This window comes from Rhinichthys klamathensis, unplaced genomic scaffold, assembly GCF_029890125.1.
Source record: "Rhinichthys klamathensis goyatoka isolate OS25496 unplaced genomic scaffold, OSU_Roscu_1.1 h1tg000147l_1, whole genome shotgun sequence".
Lineage (NCBI taxonomy): Eukaryota > Metazoa > Chordata > Actinopteri > Cypriniformes > Leuciscidae > Rhinichthys > Rhinichthys klamathensis.
This window is the reverse complement of record NW_026606682.1, coordinates 870,594-891,142: the sequence shown is the minus strand read 5'-3', so window position 1 is coordinate 891,142 and position 20,549 is coordinate 870,594. Positions and strand designations below refer to the sequence as shown.

Genomic DNA, 20,549 nt, shown 5'->3' with positions numbered 1-20,549 from the left:
TAAACATAAAAGGATATTTTTTGTGTTTTTTTCCATGGATTATACATAGATTATAATCACATGATACCGAAGCTTTCCGTGAGGAAAAGACTGAATTGAAGTCATTAATCACTGAACTGAACACAAACGTGAATGATATTTGAGAGCTGTGGCGGAAGGGAACATTTTCATTGAGCAACAACTTAAATTTAGCTTTTTTATGATAAAGAACGACATTCTGCTAAACTACTTTTGCGTTCATCAAAAAAAAAAAAAGTCATACAGGTTTGGAACAACATAAACGTGAGTACATTTTCAATTTTGGTTGAACTATGCCTTTGGTCAACATGAAACACAGATTACAACTCACTTTTCTTCCTTAACCTGACACATTTCTTACGGTCAATGTTGTTTTAATGTTCACCTCCCTCAGTGCGTAAAAAAGGGAAAGCCACATTAAAAGCCAATCTCTCTTTCCAGCAGGTAGACATACTGTACAGTCTCGCCCCTGGCCCACAAAGTGAACAAATATCCCGAGGCTTTGTGCGCACTGAGAGCGATGTTCGATCCATTGATCTGGATTTTGTGTTTACCACCTCCTGCTTTTGTAGCAATAATGCTTATGCGAAAAGTTGGACAAAGACACAGCATGCAACTGAGTGTCTGCACACTCACAAAATTGCTTCATCAAACTGCATTGAAAACCCCTTTTCTTTAAAATACTCAATTCAGAAACACTCAAGAAAAAAAAAAAAACACCTGGCCAAACAACAAGGACATTTTCAAACTCGTATTGAGTAGTTGTTCTGCAAAGTAATAGCAATTAAAAAAAGAAAATCAACAGTCGACGTTCGCATTCAACAGTTACAATATATCACGGATGAGTGGAGGTGAGGGGAATGAGGAAGTGAGAGCGATAAGCCACCGGCAGCGGCATGAGAACCAGATCCACATCCTGGAACTGGGAGCCGTTGCCATAGCAGTGATTATCAAACACTCCCTGAGTGCAGTGTGTACTAGTGAGCCAGCAACCCATCCACACGCACACTCTCTCTCGTTGCGACCGAGGGTGTGATGGAGTGGAGCAATTACTCCACTGTTGCCTGGCTACAACTGAACATTAAAAGTAAAACTCCTGGAGAATTAACACCTTGAAAAGTACACCTTTACTGACAGCGCTGCAGCGAGGGACCAACACAACACGCTTAAACGATTGTAACGTCTGAGAAAAGGCCGGCGACTGGAACGCAGCATGTCATGGTTTATTCACCCTGATGTTCTTCCAAATCTGTAGGATTTTCCTTCTTATGTAGAACTGAACACAAACGAAGTATGTGAAAATGAAGCTATTTTGAAGAACGTTTGGGTTGTTGTATGGAGTTGGGGGGAAAAAAACAGGCATTTTTCAAAATATCTTCTTTGTTGTTTCACAGAAGAAAGGAAGTCTTTCAGCTTTGGACCATCATGAGGGTGAAAATTTTCATTTTAGGTTGAACTATACTTAAACTAAGACCACATATTTTGTTTATCAAGGTTTCTAGCACCAATAACAATCAAAATTGATTTTCACGTTACCATTTTTCACTCCTATTTAAGGGACATTCCCACTGGCAGCAAATGATATCAACAAAATGACTAGAAAGTGACTCTTTCAATGAGTTTTGATGATTTGAGGTGATTTGAGGTAACGAGCTACAGAGATGTTTGATGAGAGTTCAACTATGCAAATGTGCTGCAATGCAATGTGGATGCCAATGGGAATTTACATTTATATTTATGCATTTGGCAGAAAGAGACTCGCAGTGCATTCAAGGGATAAATTTCATCGGTTTTTGTGTCCCCAATCAATTAAATCTATAGATCTTGGCATTTCTAGGGCCATGCTCTACCAACAAAGCTACAGGAATGCCTACTAGCAATGGAAGCAGGAGCGAAGTTCACATATCCCTCTGCTTGAAGTCAAGTAGGACAGCTGCTAGCAACCAACAGTACAGCAACTTGGTAACCTCAGCATGAACATCCCTTTAGTACCAAACAGGCTTTTAGTGTCACTGTACATTTTAAGACCAATTCACACTGCATTAACAGAAGCCAACCAACATGGACAGATTATCCACGACTCAACAAATGCCAAACTAACATTTGAAGAGTTTGGTTCCAAAACGCGATAAACGCCATTTAAAAAAAAAAATTGTTACTGCAAAAATCAGTATTGTATCTGGTTGGTATTGAAAAGTCAATGTTTAATTTTAAGTAAAATGCGATATCCGCCGTGTTATTCTGTCATGTTTTCTCCCTTTCTTTCCAAACCGCGACAAACGCCAGTCTCCCTTCTCTGCAGAATGCGATATATCCGCTCTCAACCAATCACAAAGCACCATTCCACGCAATGTAAACAGTAACGGCAGCGCCTTAAATACACCCGGCTTCCTAGTTCTTCTTATCTATTTTGTACTTTTCGATCAACAAACAAACAAAAAAATGAATAATTTTGACGGCATTGATGAACCTGTGGTTGTTTCTGCGGTGGGTAAGAAACGTAAGCCATCGAAATCGAATCATTTATGTGAGGAGATTAAGAAGATGAGGCACTCGGGATGAGGAAAAATGTTTTCAATCTTCTTTACAGTTCTTAATAAAAATATTATACTAATAAACTTACGTTGTTGTGTATTTTCAACAGTTTGAATGTGAAAAAAAAACTTTTATATTGATTCAATGGATTAATTGCATTTTGATTAAAAAAAAAAATGGATTTATTGCATTTTGGGGAAAAAAATAATCCGTTTTTATAATAAATCTTTGAAAATCAAAACCTGGATTTTTTTGTTTTGTTATTATGACCTACAAATGCTATGTGAAAGTTTGAAACAGAAAATAGTGGTGTTCATCTTTCCACTTTCTTGGTAAAGAAAACACATTTTTACTCAAATTAATCTAAATGGATTTATTGCGTTTTGGAACCAAACTCTTCATTTTCAAACGGCAAAAACAAGCGGAGACCAACGCCAAAAGATGCCGACAGGGTAGCGTACGGATATTATAAAACCCGGTGAAGCGTCTGTCGGTGGAGTGTGAATTGGCCAATTGGAGTGGGTTTCTACATGTCCTCCTATAAGTGAATCGTACATCATAAAACGTATTTAACATTCATTAACAATATTCAAAGCCTTCACATTCGTAGGACTTGTAAATTACAGAACAGAAACTCTAAATACATGTGAGCTAGTTTGTGTATATTGCTAGTAGTTCATAATACTTAACAGAACATTAGTTAAAAGGCATTCAAAAATGTATAAATATCACGTACATTCATATTTCAATAAACTATTGATCTGTTAAGAATTATATTAACATTAACATATAAATATATCACTAGCACTTTATAATAACTTTGATTTAAACGTGTAATATACTTTATGAATATATTGCTATTTAGTTTTATTCAGATATGTATACAAGATTGTTTTATATTGATTAATTTTAGTTTTTCAATGCATGCTTGAAAAGTATATGCTTGTTGGACTGTGATATTTTAACGTTACAGTAAAAACTTCAACTGTGCCCATCAGAGTTGAACTGAGGTCACAAATGCTTCTAAACAAAAACTTTACCATTCAGTCCAGCTAAATCTTTATGGTTTCTTACCTTCTTAGCCGCATTGATGCACTGCATGTACTCTTTGGCCAGGTCAGAACACTGAAGCGTCTGCTCACGGTTTTCTCTATAGCAGTTCAGGATCTGTGATTGCAGGTTCGAACACACTGGCTCCACATTACGCGGCCTGGGGAAAAGGAATGAGAAGGAATCATGAGGGCAAAAGTGTCTAACTTGTGCAAAGGCAGAGGGATATTGTTCTACACATCCTGGCAGGATTGTGCATGCAGTGAGAGTAAATATTTTATATGAAGCGCAACCAAAAAACGAACTCAGCGGTAAAATACAGTCGCATGACTCACTCATTTCCTCCCACCCCTTCCTCAATTTCGCTCTTCCTGTGGATGGTTTAGTAGAATGAATGAATGCAGGGAGACAGGTTAAACTGAATTACCGGCAGAGTGGATATTCATTAATAACACCAGTGTCAAGAGTGGCAGTGACTAGAACAACTATGATAAATAACCCAGCGAGCGGGAAGGAGGTGGAGGCAGGGAACAGACCCGACAAACTCCCCGGTACATCTGTACAGTAGACCCTGAAGGCAAAAAAAAAAAGAGAAAAGACCAGCAAATAACCTGTCATTTATCCTCACTTCAGACAAGCACCTTCACTCAAATTAATAACGCGAATCTGAACTGCCATTGTTGAAATGACGGCTAAATGACGGTTATTGACTCAAATAATGTATGCGGTGAGATCTGTGCAAGTATCGTTGCTAAAAAGCATAGGAAATTTGTGCTAAAAGCACAAAATCTAATACAATACAACTGAAGCCAACTTAGAGTTTATCAGGCTAATTGTCCTCAATGCCAATCTGAAAGCCAGGCAAGCTATTGTTAAATTGAATTCAATTAAAATGTTGGATTTGGATAATGTACGTGGTGTTTAAAACAAATTCCACACTAAGAAAATAAAACAGCAACCACAAAAGGTTTTTATAAAGATAATCAAGCTAATCAATCTGTCTGTCAAATTAACAAAAGATAGAGTAGCTAGTACCCAATAAAAGTACAAATAAAAAAGTAAAAAACTTAGATTTATATAATCAGATAAACAGCCAAACTGGCAATAGCTCAGCTATCTTATAGCAAACTAATAGCACACAATCAGGCAGCTATAGTAAAAATATTAAAATGATTGACTCTGATAATGTATGTGATGTTCAAAACATACTCTAAAACAATAAAATAAAACTGCATCCAAAGGAATAAAGATTTTTGCAAGTATCTTTGCTAAAAAGCATAATCTAAAGCAACAAAATTTAAGCTAAGAAATCATACAAAAGGTCAGTTAACTTTAATAATGTATGTGGCATTTAATATAAACTTAATCTAAAGCAAAACCATCAAATTTACAGTGATCTACCAAGGTGTTACACCACAAAAATTATTGATGGGCTTGACTGATAAAATGGATAATGCACATGGAAAAGTTTAAGTATCTTTGTTCAAAGCATATCCTAAACCAACAAAACAGGGATTTATAGTGTAGTTTATCCACTCAAGCTAATAACTCTTGCCGTCAAGTTGACGAAAGCTCAGCTAGCCAGGTGTCATGTCGAATATCACTAGACTGATTAAGCAAAGTGAAGCCTTGCATCCACCTCCAGCTTCACCCTGACTGCGGCTTTCAGACGATCGACTGACATCCTGCTTAATTGAAAGGCGATTTAAAGCCTCAATCTAGCTTAGGTTTCACTTGCAACTTCAATTAAATCCATCAACGATTGCCATCATACTGATGCAGGGTAGAGATACGCCAATCCATTGATCCCTTCTCAAGCAGGGTTGTACGTCTTATGGTCATTCGGGGTAACCAGATGTGGCCGAATAGAGAAGGGCGAAGGAAATCAACTTACATCAATGGAACATCTGCGCAACGTTAGAGGGCCACCACGTATCAGATCCCATATTTTTATCAGCCGCCGAAAGCGGGTTTTTGTTTTAATTACCCTGCGAAAGGAAGAACGACTACTGTAGTCACATTCTTTGCGCTGGCAGATAAGAAACTCTCCTTTAATTTAAAATAAACTGCCTTCATCAGGAACGACAGAGGCTTCTGATAGAGCAGAGGGTTTATTAAAGCAGTCTGAAGCAGAAAATTGGCTTGCTCAAACCCAGGCTGAACTGAATTGAACCAAATTGAAGGTGAGGTCTTTAATAAAAATATTAGCTGAGCTGCTTACTAACTGCTCTGCTTTGAAGAGCAGAAGCCGTGCCTGTTTAAGGGACACTCGTTTCCTCATTTCACATCTGTAAATAAATAAAACAGCGTTTAAAGATTAAATGTTAATTACCAGAATTTCGTCTATTATTTGTAATCTCCTTAACGGAGCAGAGTGCTACAGAACAAAGCGCGACTTCAGAAACCTTTCCGAGAAGGAAACGCACAAAGCGTAATTCAAAAATATGGAAATGAAATGCAAAGAAAAAAAAAAAGCAACTACAAAAGATTAAATTAGCTTAAAACACATTCTGTGTGTAGGAGCATGTGCTTGTAACTTGGAGAGACAAGCTCATTATTCTGATGCTAAGGAGCCGTGCGCTAGCTGAAAATTGGTAGATACCAAAGACCGCGCAGAGGTTTAGCTTCCGCTCGCTCGTTAATTATTTCCAATCAGCTCTTGTTGATAAGAGAAAACAAGACTTTGGAATTACCGCACTACGGAAATCTCCGCGACTCCAACTCGGATTAGCGTCTGAATGCTTGAGAAACTGAGATAAACAAATAATAGCGAGAGGAGAACATAAAAAAAAAAAAACACAAAATCAAACTTGATGTAACACGTAGGCCACGAGGTTTTATCAGCCCGGAGTTCAGCTCGACATGTTTTCAGAATCGCGGGTCTAAAATTAACTAGATTAAAGGCGCCAATGCCTTGACCTCGCTCGAGCTCAGCTGGCAGATGAGAACCTCGTCTTATCTTGTCGACTCTCCTTCCAGGGGCTCGCTCGCACTCTGACAGCTTTTCAATTGACTGAACACGGGCTTCCTCCCCTCTCCTCCTAGACCGACCCCCATCCCCCCCCGTCCAATCTCACCTGTAGGGGCCGGTGTTTTATCGCAGCGATGGGCCCCACTTAAACCTGACAGGGTGAGAGGAGGATGGGAGGAAGAAAGAGATAAAGAGAGAGAGAGAAAAGAGGAGAGAAGAGCTCGGAGGGATCTGACAAAGCTGATAATTACTTCTGTAGGCAGGGTCCGCATTTGCTAGACCGGCGGGCCAGAGTTCTGCACCTCTCTCCAGGGTAGCGGCCTCTGAAGTGCTGAGGAGTCACTTCTCTCGTCTCTAGTCAATCACCGGGCGGAGCTCAACAGTCACGCACACTTCCGTAACCTTCGGCCCGCCGCATGGAGACAGGTATAGAGAGGAGATGTTACTCTGGTGTGACAAGGTGAGGGGTTGTTGGGGTGCGGGAGCTGTCTGACATGTCCTCAAGACAGGAGGTCACAAAGCAGCAGTGTAGAGCTCTCTTCCTAAAAATCACATTTCTACTTGAATTCAACTTTCAGCACACCTGGGTTCTTTAAAAATGCATGTGTATTAGGGATGTGCATCTCCATAGCTGAGGCCGATGCGATACACTTCTCGATGCATAGCCAACGATACGATACATTAAAGATACATATAAGCAGCTACCGATGCGATGCAATACGATACACTACTATTACGATGCGGTGCGATCCGATTTCGATTCGATTCAACGCGATGCGATTCAATGTAATACGATGCAATGGAGAAAAATATGATGCTATGCAATTCAATATTATATAGATAGTTAACATTTATTTTATTTGTTCAGGCATACAGCAGATCATAAAGTAGCTTAAGTGCCATCTGACTTTTAATGCATGGCTCTTTCACAAAACCAAAAGATTAGGCTAAATAAAAACAGACATTCTTTTCCTGTCCTGTCTCCAGTTACATTTTTAACAGCTCACACATTTAACAGTGAAACAATCTAAGGATGCTCAGGGATAAACAATAAAGAAATGTTCTGTAACTTGCCAGCAGGTGTATGTGAATCATATATTATACAGTGACCAGAAAGCAGGAGCTGTTTTAACATAAACAATAATACAAATAAAATAAAAAAAACTTTCACAAACAGGTCTTTCATAACTGTATTCAAATGTAAAAAAATATATATATGAAAAACTCTTATTTGCAGTCACAGGCTTCTGTAAACCAGACTAACTTAAATGTCCTACTTTAGGGTTTAAAGGTGACTCTCAGGACACGCTTTGCACTCCGTAGTGATGTGATACATCATATTCCCGTAGCAGCTGCAGCAGTTGTGATGAGAGAACGCGCTTGAGCAACAGTTCAGAAAGGAGAAATCAATCTAGTCGAACTGGACGCGCGAATGAGGCGAAATCGCGCCGCAGGACCTCCAGACCCGCGTCAACACGTCTTTAAATTGACTTAACATGGACATCACCCGCTACAGGCGCTCTATCCGCGTTCGGTGTGAACGCAGCAGTTACATAATAAAATATTGGTCACAAATGATTGGTCACTTTCTAAATAGTAAAAGTATAACGCATCTACTAATACCGGTAATTATATATGAATAAATCGTTTTTTTACCGATGCAGATATGTTAGAAACGATGCATCGCGATACAAATGCCAACTTGTATCGATGCACACTTATTTAAATCGATGCATCGCATCGTTAGCTTTTATGCCGATGCACCGATGCGAATCGGTGAATCTTACCATCCCTAATGTCTATGTATGTGTAAAACTGTCAAATAATGACAATTCTTTAATTGACTTCACTGCATGACATGCCAATCAAATAATTAATTGTATTACATGAATAAATATTTGGTGACAAAAGCTACCAAATGAAGTTCAAGAGACGTTACATTAATGCAGGGGTTCTCAAATGTTTTTGTCAGCCCAACACCCAAGATGTTGTACTTGAAGTACCCTCTGAGATTTTAAGTTAATATTTCTATAATATAATGGAAAATTTGCATGTTCACATTTATCTGATGCAATTATTATTATTAGTAGTAGTACTGTAAAAAATAAAAATAAAAAATTAATAATTATAATGAAAGAAATGCGCTGGATGCTTTAGCTTTTCATCTCACCAACCCCTGTTTGGTGAACCCTGGATTAATGACTGATGAGAAATAAAAAATATTTGATTCATTTTTTTTATGATAAACAGACATTATAAACAGGCTATTTTTGTTGCATTATTAAATTTTAATATTAACATTGACATTATTATTAATATTAATGAAGAGTGCATAATGCTAACAGTCATATATACATTTTTTATATAAATATTAATATAAAAAATGCTAATGTTTATATTGACATTAAAATGGTAGAAAAATAATATTAATGCTGCTAGCTTAAAGAAATGTCATGAAAACAATATCAAAATGCAGACAAAATAAAGAGACGGTGACTCATCATGGTCAAATAAAGTTCTTCATTCATCTTAAATGAAGCGAAGATAGCAAGGTGAGAAAAGAAGGCCAAGAGATAAGTATCATCAGAATTCAAACCAGAAACCTCTGGCATGTGTGAAAAAAGTATTTTTTGTGAGAGAAAAAAAAAGTCACTGTGGTTTTTAATTTTATTTGGGTTGCACAAGATTTCTGATTATGTGCTTTACACTGTGGCTGTGCTAAAGCACGACTCATGACCCACAGTCTAGTCGTCCTACACTTCCACCCACCCTTCCAGCCAAGAGCTCCTCTAATGAGAGCCTTTCCTCTGAGAGACCGCAAACATCGCCCATAGCAAAAAACAACAACAAATGCCTGGCTAAGGCTATATAATTGGCTGCCACAGAGCAAGAAAGTTTACTGGGAAGGTAGACCAAGCACGACCAGATGCATTTCTTACTATTCTTGTTTGCTTCTTTTTCTTTGCTTTATTCTCTTAAAGAGATAGTTCACCCAAAAATAAACACTATTTACTCTGACTATTTACTCAACTTCATGTTGTTCCAAAACTATATGCTATTTTTTCTATGGAACGCAAAAATAAGTTGAGAGAACTTCCTGAATGAATCCATGTTTTTGAATGAAACAGTTTAATGAGTCATGCAATGACACACACACGCACACACACACTTATTGTGTTAAAACTTAGATGTTTTTGCATCTGAAGTTATTATACAGGTCCTTCTCAAAAAATTAGCGTATTGTGATAAAGTTCATTATTTTCCATAATGTAATGATAAAAATTTAACTTTCATATATTTTAGATTCATTGCACACCAACTGAAATATTTCAGGTCTTTTATTGGTTTAATACTGATGATTTTGGCATACAGCTCATTAAAACCCAAAATTCCTGTCTCAAAAAATTAGCATATCATGAAAAGGGTCTCTAAACGAGCTATAAACCTAATCATCTGAATCAACTAATTAACTCTAAACACCTGCAAAAGATTCCTGAGGCTTTTAAAAACTCCCAGCCTGTTTCATTACTCAAAACCGCAATCATGGGTAAGACTGCCGACATGACTGCTGTCCAGAAGGCCATCATTGACACCCTCAAGCAAGAGGGTAAGACAGAAAGAAATTTCTGAACAAATAGGCTGTTCCCAGAGTGCTGTATCAAGGCACCTCAGTGGGAAGTCTGTGGGAAGGAAAAAGTGTGGCAAAAAACGCTGCACAACGAGAAGAGTTGACCGGAGCCTGAGGAAGATTGTGGAGAAGGACCGATTCCAGACCTTGGGGGACCTGCGGAAGCAGTGGACTGAGTCTGGAGTAGAAACATCCAGAGCCACCGTGCACAGGCGTGTGCAGGAAATGGGCTACAGGTGCCGCATTCCCCAGGTCAAGCCACTTTTGAACCAGAAACAGCGGCAGAAGCGCCTGACCTGGGCTACAGAGAAGCAGCACTGGACTGTTGGCTCAGTTTTGCATGTAATTCGAAATCAAGGTGCCAGAGTCTGGAGGAAGACTGGGGAGAAGGAAATGCCAAAATGCCTGAAGTCCAGTGTCAAGTACCCACAGTCAGTGATGGTCTGGGGTGCCATGTCAGCTGCTGGTGTTGGTTCACTGTGTTTTATCAAGGGCAGGGTCAATGCAGCTAGCTATCAGGAGATTTTGGAGCACTTCATGCTTCCATCTGCTGAAAAGCTTTATGGAGATGAAGATTTCATTTTTCAGCACGACCTGGCACCTGCTCACAGTGCCAAAACCACTGGTAAATGGTTTACTGACCATGGTATTACTGTGCTCAATTGGCCTGCCAGCTCTCCTGACCTGAACCCCATAGAGAATCTGTGGGATATTGTGAAGAGAAAGTTGAGAGACGCAAGACCCAACACTCTGGATGAGCTTAAGGCCGCTATCGAAGCATCCTGGGCCTCCATAACACCTCAGCAGTGCCACAGGCTGATTGCCTCCATGCCACGTCGCATTGAAGCAGTCATTTCTGCAAAAGGATTCCCGACCAAGTATTGACTATTGAGTGCATAAGTGAACATAATTATTTGAAGGTTGACTCTTTTTTTTGTATTAAAAACACTTCTTTTATTGGTCGGATGAAATATGCAAATTTTTTGAGACAGGAATTTTGGGTTTTCATGAGCTGTATGCCAAAATCATCAGTATTAAAACAATAAAAGACCTGAAATATTTCAGTTGGTGTGCAATGAATCTAAAATATATGAAAGTTTAATTTTTATCATTACATTATGGAAAATAATGAACTTTATCACAATACGCTAATTTTTTGAGAAGGACCTGTATATATATAAAATGACTTCAGATGGAAAAACATCTAAGCCCGTCTGACATTTTTATCAGGCTCCATATGTTTAGGTTCAGTAATTTCACTTTAACGGCAATGAAAAGGTTGTTAGTCGGTGTGGCGAGCAGGACGAGGCCGAGTGACGTGAGATCGGCGCGAGGCCGGTGGCGTGAGTGGTAATGAGCGACACCTGTGAGACGCACCGGTCTCGCATCTCTCACGGAGGAGCGGAGGCATAAAGGAGGAGCGACGACGGTGAAGATAGAGAGAGGAACAGGCCTTATTTTATGTTGTGTGAGAGGAACAGGCCTTATTTTATGTTGTGTCTTGTTTCTGTGGCCAGCAGTCGTCCGTGAGGGGCTGCTGGTTTTACTTTCATTTTGTATTTGTTTATTTATTAAAATTATTGAACGTTCGCCGGTTCCCGCCTCCTTCTTCCCATAACAACGAACCCCGTTACATTGGTGCCGAAACCCGGGAGGAAGGAGGGACACGCTGTCGGAGAGCCCTCGCTGCTGAGGGGGATCGCGGTGCTGAGGAGGTCGGGTAGCACGAGGGAGCCATGGCCGCCGATTGTTGCCCGAGGCGATGGTGCTGGAGCGATGTAATAGCAGGTGGGACAGGGACCTCGCTGCCGTGCTCCTGGGTCGAGGAGGGGTGCCTGCTGTCCGAGAGGGAGCGGAGGAGTCGCTCCCGTTCGCCGTGGGCCGGAGCCTGTTGCCGTCGGCCTTGATGGGGGCGGAGCAGGGAACGGAGGACTCGCTGCCGGCTGCCCTCGACCGGAGGAGCCATCGCCGTCCGCCAGGAGGCGGAGGAGTGTCGAACCTTTCCCCAACGGATGTCCAGTACCATCGCATGGCACCGCGAGTGAGTCTCTCAGCTGGCTGACGACCGAGCGGCAGTGTGTCCGGGAACCGGACCATGATTTTTTTTTTTTTTTTCTCCTCTCTCCCCTCTCTCGTATCTGTCGCTCCTCATGCTTCCGTCTCCTGTTCTCTCGCCTCGTCTATCCATACCCCCAGGTGCCGCGGCCACCGTGATCGGTTCCCCCGGAGGGGGGGCGGAGTAGAGCGCAGTCTCGTGGGTACCCCCCCGGCCTGCGAGGGGCGATGGGGGTATGTGGCGAGCAGGACGAGGCCGAGTGACGTGAGAGCGGCGCGAGGCCGGTGGTGTGAGTGGTAATGAGCGACACCTGTGAGACGCACCGGTCTCGCATCTCTCACGGAGGAGCGGAGGCATAAAGGAGGAGCGACGACGGTGAAGATAGAGAGAGGAACAGGCCTTATTTTATGTTGTGTTTTGTTTCTGTGGCCAGCAGTCGTCCGTGAGGGGCTGCTGGTTTTACTTTCATTTTGTATTTGTTTATTTATTAAAATTATTGAACGTTCGCCGGTTCCCGCCTCCTTCTTCCCATAACAACGAACCCCGTTACAGTCGGTTATTGAAATGCCTTATTTTCAAAAATGTCACTTTAGTCCATTCATTGGTATTTAACAAATTTTAGTGTCTTTTGCTGCAAAACTTTTTTAAGTCCATCTTGTTCACTTTGTCGTGGGTGGAATACAGCTGTTCTTTAATGTATGGTCTGTTTCTGTCAGTTACAGCTGCATATGAAACAGTGTTGTGTTTACATGCTACTCGCAAAATCCTGTCATTGCCACTGTAACGATTTTCTTTAGCATTAGAATGGGCAGAATTATGAGGTTGACGAAGTTTCCTTTTGCCAGTAACTGAAACTACCACAGGTTCATCAATTTCATCATACTCCTCCATCTTGTTTAGGATGGATAAAAACAGGATAAAAACTTGCAGCTCGACAATTGAAGGCCAGCTCAAACGCAAGCCATAGAAATCTTATGATTCGATTTGCGTCTTCTGATTGGTTCTGTGAACTTTTGCTGGCAAAGGGAAGTGGCATTTAGAGGTTTCTACTAACGAACCGGTATTTCTGAATGGGCTGAGGCTGGGATTTAGCAGGTTTGAAGCGAAAGTATTTGATGAACCTATACTATGTGTGGAGAGTATTGTTTGACGGATGTGGCGTTTAGCGGCTTTTGCATCTGAAGTCTTCAAAAACATACACATACACAGACATACATCACATGTATTGTGAAAAAAAATATATATATATATATTATTCACATTTGTAAATGTTTCAGGGTAGTATTTACAGTACATAAATAGATAAATAAATAAATAAATAAATACATATATTTTGAGAATAAGATTTTTTTTCTCCAATACTGAAATTAGAATTGGAGAAAAAAAATGTATATAGAAAATAACATTCATTGTGCAAAATATAATTAAAATGATTTCTTTTGATCTTGGTGTGCAAAATGACCAGGATATTTCTGTGTAGGAGGATTCATTAACTTACAATAACCAACAACTACACGCAGTAAGCCTCAGCATTAGCAAACGCGTTCAAACACAATCCACCCCTCTGCACCGCTAGTCTATATCCCTGACTGACAGGTCCAGCAGTTTCTTAACTGCCCTGTAGGTTCGGTAGTTCGCCTTGGCTGGATCGCAGTTCCTCAGCAGGCGTTTTCAATTTAAGATATCAGATCCACTGCACTCCTCGCTTGGGAACAAGGCAGGATGGCCGCGGGGCCGTGGCTGTCTCAGAACTCCATGTGTTGGAAAGGCAAATGACAGAGGGACCCTGAACCGCTCGAGGCTTGAGAGGCGCGTGAGGATTAAACGGCGGCCTTGTCATGCTCCAGAAGTCGGGGGTCTGGAGGCTGCTGTACCCTCAGGGATTAAAACCAGGATTAAAACATCAGCTCCACGCAGGAAGAACAGCAAAAATGCTTGCTAAAGCTCTATGAAATATAACTGCCAACAAGTGGATTGAACAGACTGAACAAATTGTACCAAAGCTGGCGCAGAATCTAGGAAAGAACAGATTTGCAATTTCTAATCTTTCAAATTCTAACTCAACGTGGATATTAAAATTAATCTAATTTTTACTTTGTTAACGCACATTCTTGGTCTTTTTGTGTGCAATTCATCAGTGCATGTTTAAAATTAAAGGGGACCTATTATGCCCTTTGTCAAAAAAAAAATTCTCCAGGGTGTTCTAGAATAGGTTTTCATCCTTGAATGTTCAAAAAACATATTTTACATTGTTGCAACACCTCTCTTCTCAAGTCTATCTGTAACGCTCTATTTAATTCTGGTATATATGAAGCTCCTCCTTCTGATAAGCACAATGTGCTCTGATTGGTCGGCTGGACCAGTGTGTTGTGATTGGTCAACCGCTTTGTGCGTGTTTTAGAAATGTCCCGCCCCTTACCATAACTGTGAGTTTAAACACATTACTAACTACAACCAGGCCTCACCCCCTTTTTTGTGTATGCCTTAGGCGGAAATTATTATTTAAATGAGGAATATTGTGAGGTGTACATTCCTGGAAGAAAAACTACAATCAAGGCATCAAGGCATCAAACAGTGCGCACTGATATAGAGAATAACTCCCTTTGGAGTGACTTTGTGCTTTATAACTTTGCAGACATTTTTCATGCTCAAACATCAACATTACACACTAAAGTAGTGTTTGTCAGTACTGGAATTTCCAACTTCGATACGATACCTTGAAAAATATCTATATTCCATACCATTTTTTGAGATACCACGGGAAAAACTGCCATATATACCGCCATACAGATAATTTGTTCATTTAAATTTATTATTCATTAATTTGGCTTTATGTGAATGCCACTTATATAGATCAGCAGTGCGCACACTTTTGGTGTGAGCCCAAAACCTGCGAGATTGAGTAAAATCATGCGCAATACTCATTCACTACGGTTAAATAATGTTTGTAAGTCAGTGAGAGGAGGCCAGTGTGTATCAATTCGCCGTCAGAGAGAAGAGAGTGAGAACACGCAGCTAGTATTGGTGTATTGATACTGCAAAAAAGGAGAATTGGAACCGTTTCAGATATTTCACTATCGATACATATCGAAATTTGTGACAAAACTACACTAAAGAAAGATGAAAATGTAAAAAAGCATAATAGGACCCCTTTTAAAATTGTGAACCTCTGAATTTCTCAAAGAAAAAAAAACTGCAACAACTATCCATTGGACATAAACAAACTTCTTTGTGTTAACCTTTCAATTCCAGACATCTGGCTCTATTCTGTCACGAAACGTCCACTTTTTTCCTCTCGTTTCACCATCTCATTACAAAAGTAAAAAGGGTTCCGAACACCATTTCATGTCGACTTTAAAGAGATGCCTCAGTCTGCTTTCAGCTCGGCTGTTTTAGTAAAAGAACAAGGTCATACACTACCAACAAAGACACAAAAACTGAAGTAGTCATGTACAGATGTTCTTCTGTGCTCTGATTGGCAGATGAGACGTCCCCAGGGGGAAGCTCATTACCCAGGTGCCAACATCGTTTGTATAACCTCAAAGCACTCGCCTCTTTGCCATCTTTGCACCTAAGACTGGCACTCACCGACAGCTGGTACAAAACCTGTGAGACTCAAGAGGGACAGGAGAGGAAACAAGCTAACACAAACACTTACACACGTAAATCACGTACACTCGATCTGACGAACTGAGCTCAATGGCGTGTTGCCATGCTACACGATACCTCGCGCACTGGGACGGCCTTGCGAGATTATCGTTTCAAATCCCTCTTTAAATCTAGCACAAAGCATGCTGGGAGAGAATTAGTCACAAGCCATCTGCAGGTTTAACGGTCAAATGTGTTATTTTTGTATTATCAAACAAAGTCAAGTTTAAAAGTCGTCTGGTGAATTCAGGATTTTAATGTTTTGAGTGATTGCCCTCCTTTCCTTAAAATTAGCTAAGGCACAAAAGATCCCACAGTGCTTTGTTCTGTGGGGGGTTCGGCTGAACAGCCATACATAACAGAAGGGATCCAAAAGAAAAATTGCTTTCAAAAATATCCATAGAGCAAATTATTTTTATGTACAATCCATTTCAAAATAACCACATGCTCTGAAAAGGGTAAAAAACAGTATATAAAAAGTGGATTCTCTGTCAAGACATCCACCAATCAGTCACTGCTGTTATCATGGAATCAGAAATCAAAAAAAAAAAAACTGCTAGCTAACCCGTCGCTAGTTAACAATGCTTTTTTTTTAGCAAATTTGTTGCCTAGGAAATGACAAAACAATAAAAGGACTATTAAACTATAATAGTTTCAGCTAGGCTATAGAAAAAAAAAGCCGCCAATATTTTTCGGAAATTTAAACATGTAAACTGTTGATGAATAATATATTGAAAGGTAAAATATATCTTTCTTTTTTTTTTTTTTATCACAAAGCACATTAATAAAGAACATCTACCCTTGCTTGAGCAGAGGTAGTTTACATTTGCTGTGGACTTAGAAGCACTTAAGCAGGGCAAACGTGATTATATTAGTCATTTGTGCAATATTTGAACGTTTTTGGAGCATAGATGTTACGATAGTAAAGCTACCTGAAAAAAGAAAGCTATTATTAATAATATTTTAAATAACAAATCTAAATGAAAGATTATACACTACCGTTCAAAAGTTTGGGATTGGTACGATTTCTTTCTTCTTTTTAAAATTATCTTATGCTCACAAATTCTGCATTTATTTGATGAAAAATACAATAAAGTAATATTATCAAATATTTTCGTTTAAATTTAAAATAACAATAATATGCACTTTATTCATGTGATGGCAAAGCTGGGATTTCAGCATCATTACTCCAGTCTTCAGTGTCACATGATCCTTTCAGAAATCATTCTAATATGCTGATTTGCTGCTCAAGAAATATTTCGCTAACACTTTCTATGAAGACCATGCTTACAATGAATTATAGCTCCAAGCACATGAATGGCTTGACCCAGGGTTTCCCAGCTGAACATTGCCCAAAGCATCACATTCCCTCCACCGGCTTGTTGTCATCCCACAGTGCATCCCGGTGCCATCACTTTCCAAGGTAAACATATAGACAGCTAGTTTTTGATGTAAAAGAAAATGGGACTAGGACCAGGCGACCTTCTTCCGCTTCTCCAATGTCCAAGGCCTTGTTAGGAGATGATCAACAATATTCTTTTCACCTGTGACTGGTCATAACACGTTTGCTCGTCAGTGTCCACCACTGTAAGTACATTTTTTTTTTTTTAGCCTTTATTTAACCAGGAGATAACCTCACTGAGATTAAAATCCCTTTTACAGGAGTGTCCTCCTGGCCAAGATAGGCTAAGGATGCAGTGTGAAACCTTTGTCAGTTTTTAACCATTACATTTTTTGTCCCCCCCCCCCAAATGTGGTAATGATCTGATTTATCTTGGAGCTGGTAAGATTCGTTCAATGAATCTTCTGAAATGCCTATAGAGAAAACTAATGAGGAAAATACATTTAGAGATAGAGAGAATGGCTGGAGACAGAAGAAAAGTAGAAGGAAGGAAAGAGAGAGAGACGAGAAAAATTGTCAGCCTCAGTGAATGGCGAGCAGCTCTGGGCGGCGGTGGGGTCATGGTGAGCTACAAACAATCTGCATTAATTACAGCAGCTGGAGATTCACTCGAACCAAGAGAGAACAAAATGCTTGTGTCTCCTGCATAGGAGGAAAGAAATTGGCTTTAATGAATCGCAAGTGCAATTCAACTTCGCCAATTCCACACCCGGCTTCAGAGAGGTGAGAGAAAGACAGATAGCGACCACAACATGAAGTTGATAGCAAAGAATAATAATCGATGTTTGGGGGGAGGGGGGCTCTTCGGATGTTGCGTTTACGTTAATGAGAATCTGGCATATTCTGTTCCTTCCACATGCACTTGCTTTCATTCTACTTGCCGAGAAGGGACAGAAATGACCTATCTCCATAGAAACCAGGCCATATTCCTTTGAAAGCACTGGAGCAAGGCTACGACGGTGCCTTGCTTTTGACCCTATCATCAATTATAGAGTATTTCAGGAAGTAAACTAGAGGACCGCAGAAAGGCTTACCTTGCCGGCAACATGATCATTAATTTAATGAAACATCTTCAAGGCACTAAAAAAAAATCTCTTCTCTATTCAGGAAAGTCAAGGTTATTATGAGGCTGTTATCAACCGGAACAAAATAACCTTTTTTTTTCTCAGGCGTGTTTGTTTAGTAAATGTCTGCATCAAATTTTTAAACTCGCAACCTTTAAACTAGGTTCTCTTTTACGGCTACTTAACTAATAAAAAAAAAAATCTCTTTGAAGTCTTCTAATTTGGGTGACCAATTTTTCTAGCTAATCAAATAAAAAAACAAATAGTTGCAAGAAACTTGAGATTGTTCCTTAACGCTAAATCCTGCCCTGAACACAAGCAGATGTTGCTAACGCTCATTTTAATCTTAAAATATTTGCATTATAATTAAGTGACAATTTTGTAATCTCTTCTTACTTTATATTGGCTTCACTCCTTGTTGCAGCAGTGTGAAACTGTTCAGCGGACAACTTGAAGCGTTCCTTATTCTGCAACACAAACAATGAAGACACTGATTATGAGATGAACCTTTATCTGAATATCTCAATCAACTGACTGCTAGAATGCAAGTGGGGGATTATACAATGAACAAAGCTGACAGAATAGTATAGAATAGAACAGTTTTTTTTTTAGTTTTTTTTTATGATTGGTGATATTTGGTGTCCAAAAACTACAAATTCATTCAAAAATATAAACATTTCATATTGATTCCAAACTTTTGCAGTGCAAATATTCTTAAAAAAGCCATTGGGAGAGAAAATGCATCTTGGTAAGACAATTATGGAACTTAAAGTGAGTCACATCGAGACACTGAACACTCTTTTGTATGTTTCTGATTTTCCCTTCTGCAAGGCAAAAAACAAAACGAAAAAGAGCCAAATGATGAGTGTATGAAGCTCCACTCATCCCAAAATCTAAAGTATATAAACTTATTGGAACCTCTAAATCCTGAATTATTTCAATTAAAGGGGTGGTGTACTGCTTTTTTTCTTTGCATGATTGTGTTTATGGGGTGCAATGTAACATGTATTCGTGGTTTTTCTTTTTTTTTAAAGTCTTATTTTTCATAAATTTCACCTTTATTGTAAGCCTCTTTCTCCTCTGTCATTTGAACGACCGGTTGACTTGCTGATTCTATGAAACCACTCCCTCAGAAACAGGCAGTGGGCTCAGATTGGTTAGTTTGGGCTGGTGTGTTGTAATTGGCTAAACTGCGTAGCGCACGTTATCCGGAACCGTCACGCCCCTTACCTTTACGGGCGTGAGTTTCATGTGCTCCGGTTAATGTAAATAATGGTGTCGATACTGCCGTATCAGTTTGAGCCCGAATCAGACCCAGAAAGCGGCGATGAAGAGTCAAACAGAACCTCCCCAAACACGGCTGTTACAAAACGTTTCTGAATGGTACGTTTTTGAATTATTATTATTCTATTCTTCTATTATTACATAAGAAGTTTGATACCCTGTTATACTTGAAAATGCTACTGCTGCTTGTTAGCTTTTTGAGATACGTTTTTATCTTGATTAAACATTTAATACAAATGATTACGAGTAATACAGTTTTTAGCAACAGTTTTTTTGTGGAATCCGGCATTGAATTGTTGGAGATTCTGGAAGCTGTCTTCAGTGAAATGTGCCGCACAAAGAGCTAAATTACGATTGTAATTGTCAGAAACATTATCAAACATAAATTGTAGCCATTGTTGACGAACTACAGCATCCGTAGGAAGCCCGAACACAGAAGACCTGACAGCTGGATGAAAATAACACACTTTCGACGGCATGGCTAGCTCTCTTCCTCTTCGGCAAAGCCGCAGAAATATGGCCATGCCCTTTTTTGCGTATTCCGGAGGGAGGGTTGATGCAAATGTATGGGTTAGTGACGTCTAAAACCCAGCTGTAGTCCCAATCGAGTCGTTTTTGTAGGCATTTACACTTCCTGATTTTTAAAAGACGATATCTCTGCTTACATTGAACTTTCAGCCCTGCAACTCTGCAGATACTGTTCATGCACCAACAGCAACATTACACACTATTTAAAATGAAAAAAGTGAAATCGCAATCAACCACCCCTTTAATAGTTTAATAGTTTTCAGCTTTCTAATTCTACCTCTACCTCTTGCAGTAGAAGAATGTTTGGCTGTTTAAGCACTTACACTTAAAATGTTAAGGGCTTTAATGAGGTGTTAGGCACCAGT

The 20,549-nt window shown here is 39.7% G+C and overlaps 1 protein-coding gene across 2 annotated transcripts in view; it reads right to left on the bottom strand.

The window, feature by feature from the left end:
* chchd6a (coiled-coil-helix-coiled-coil-helix domain containing 6a) overlaps positions 1–20,549 on the bottom strand; it is a 69,172-nt gene that overhangs the window by 13,442 nt on the left and 35,181 nt on the right. For both annotated transcript variants that reach the window (XM_056257927.1, XM_056257928.1), the window contains 2 exons: positions 18,769–18,839; positions 3,628–3,763 (listed from right to left, as the gene is read on the bottom strand). In XM_056257927.1, coding sequence (XP_056113902.1) covers positions 3,628–3,763; positions 18,769–18,839 — 207 coding nt within the window. The remainder of the gene's footprint in view (positions 1–3,627; positions 3,764–18,768; positions 18,840–20,549) is intronic.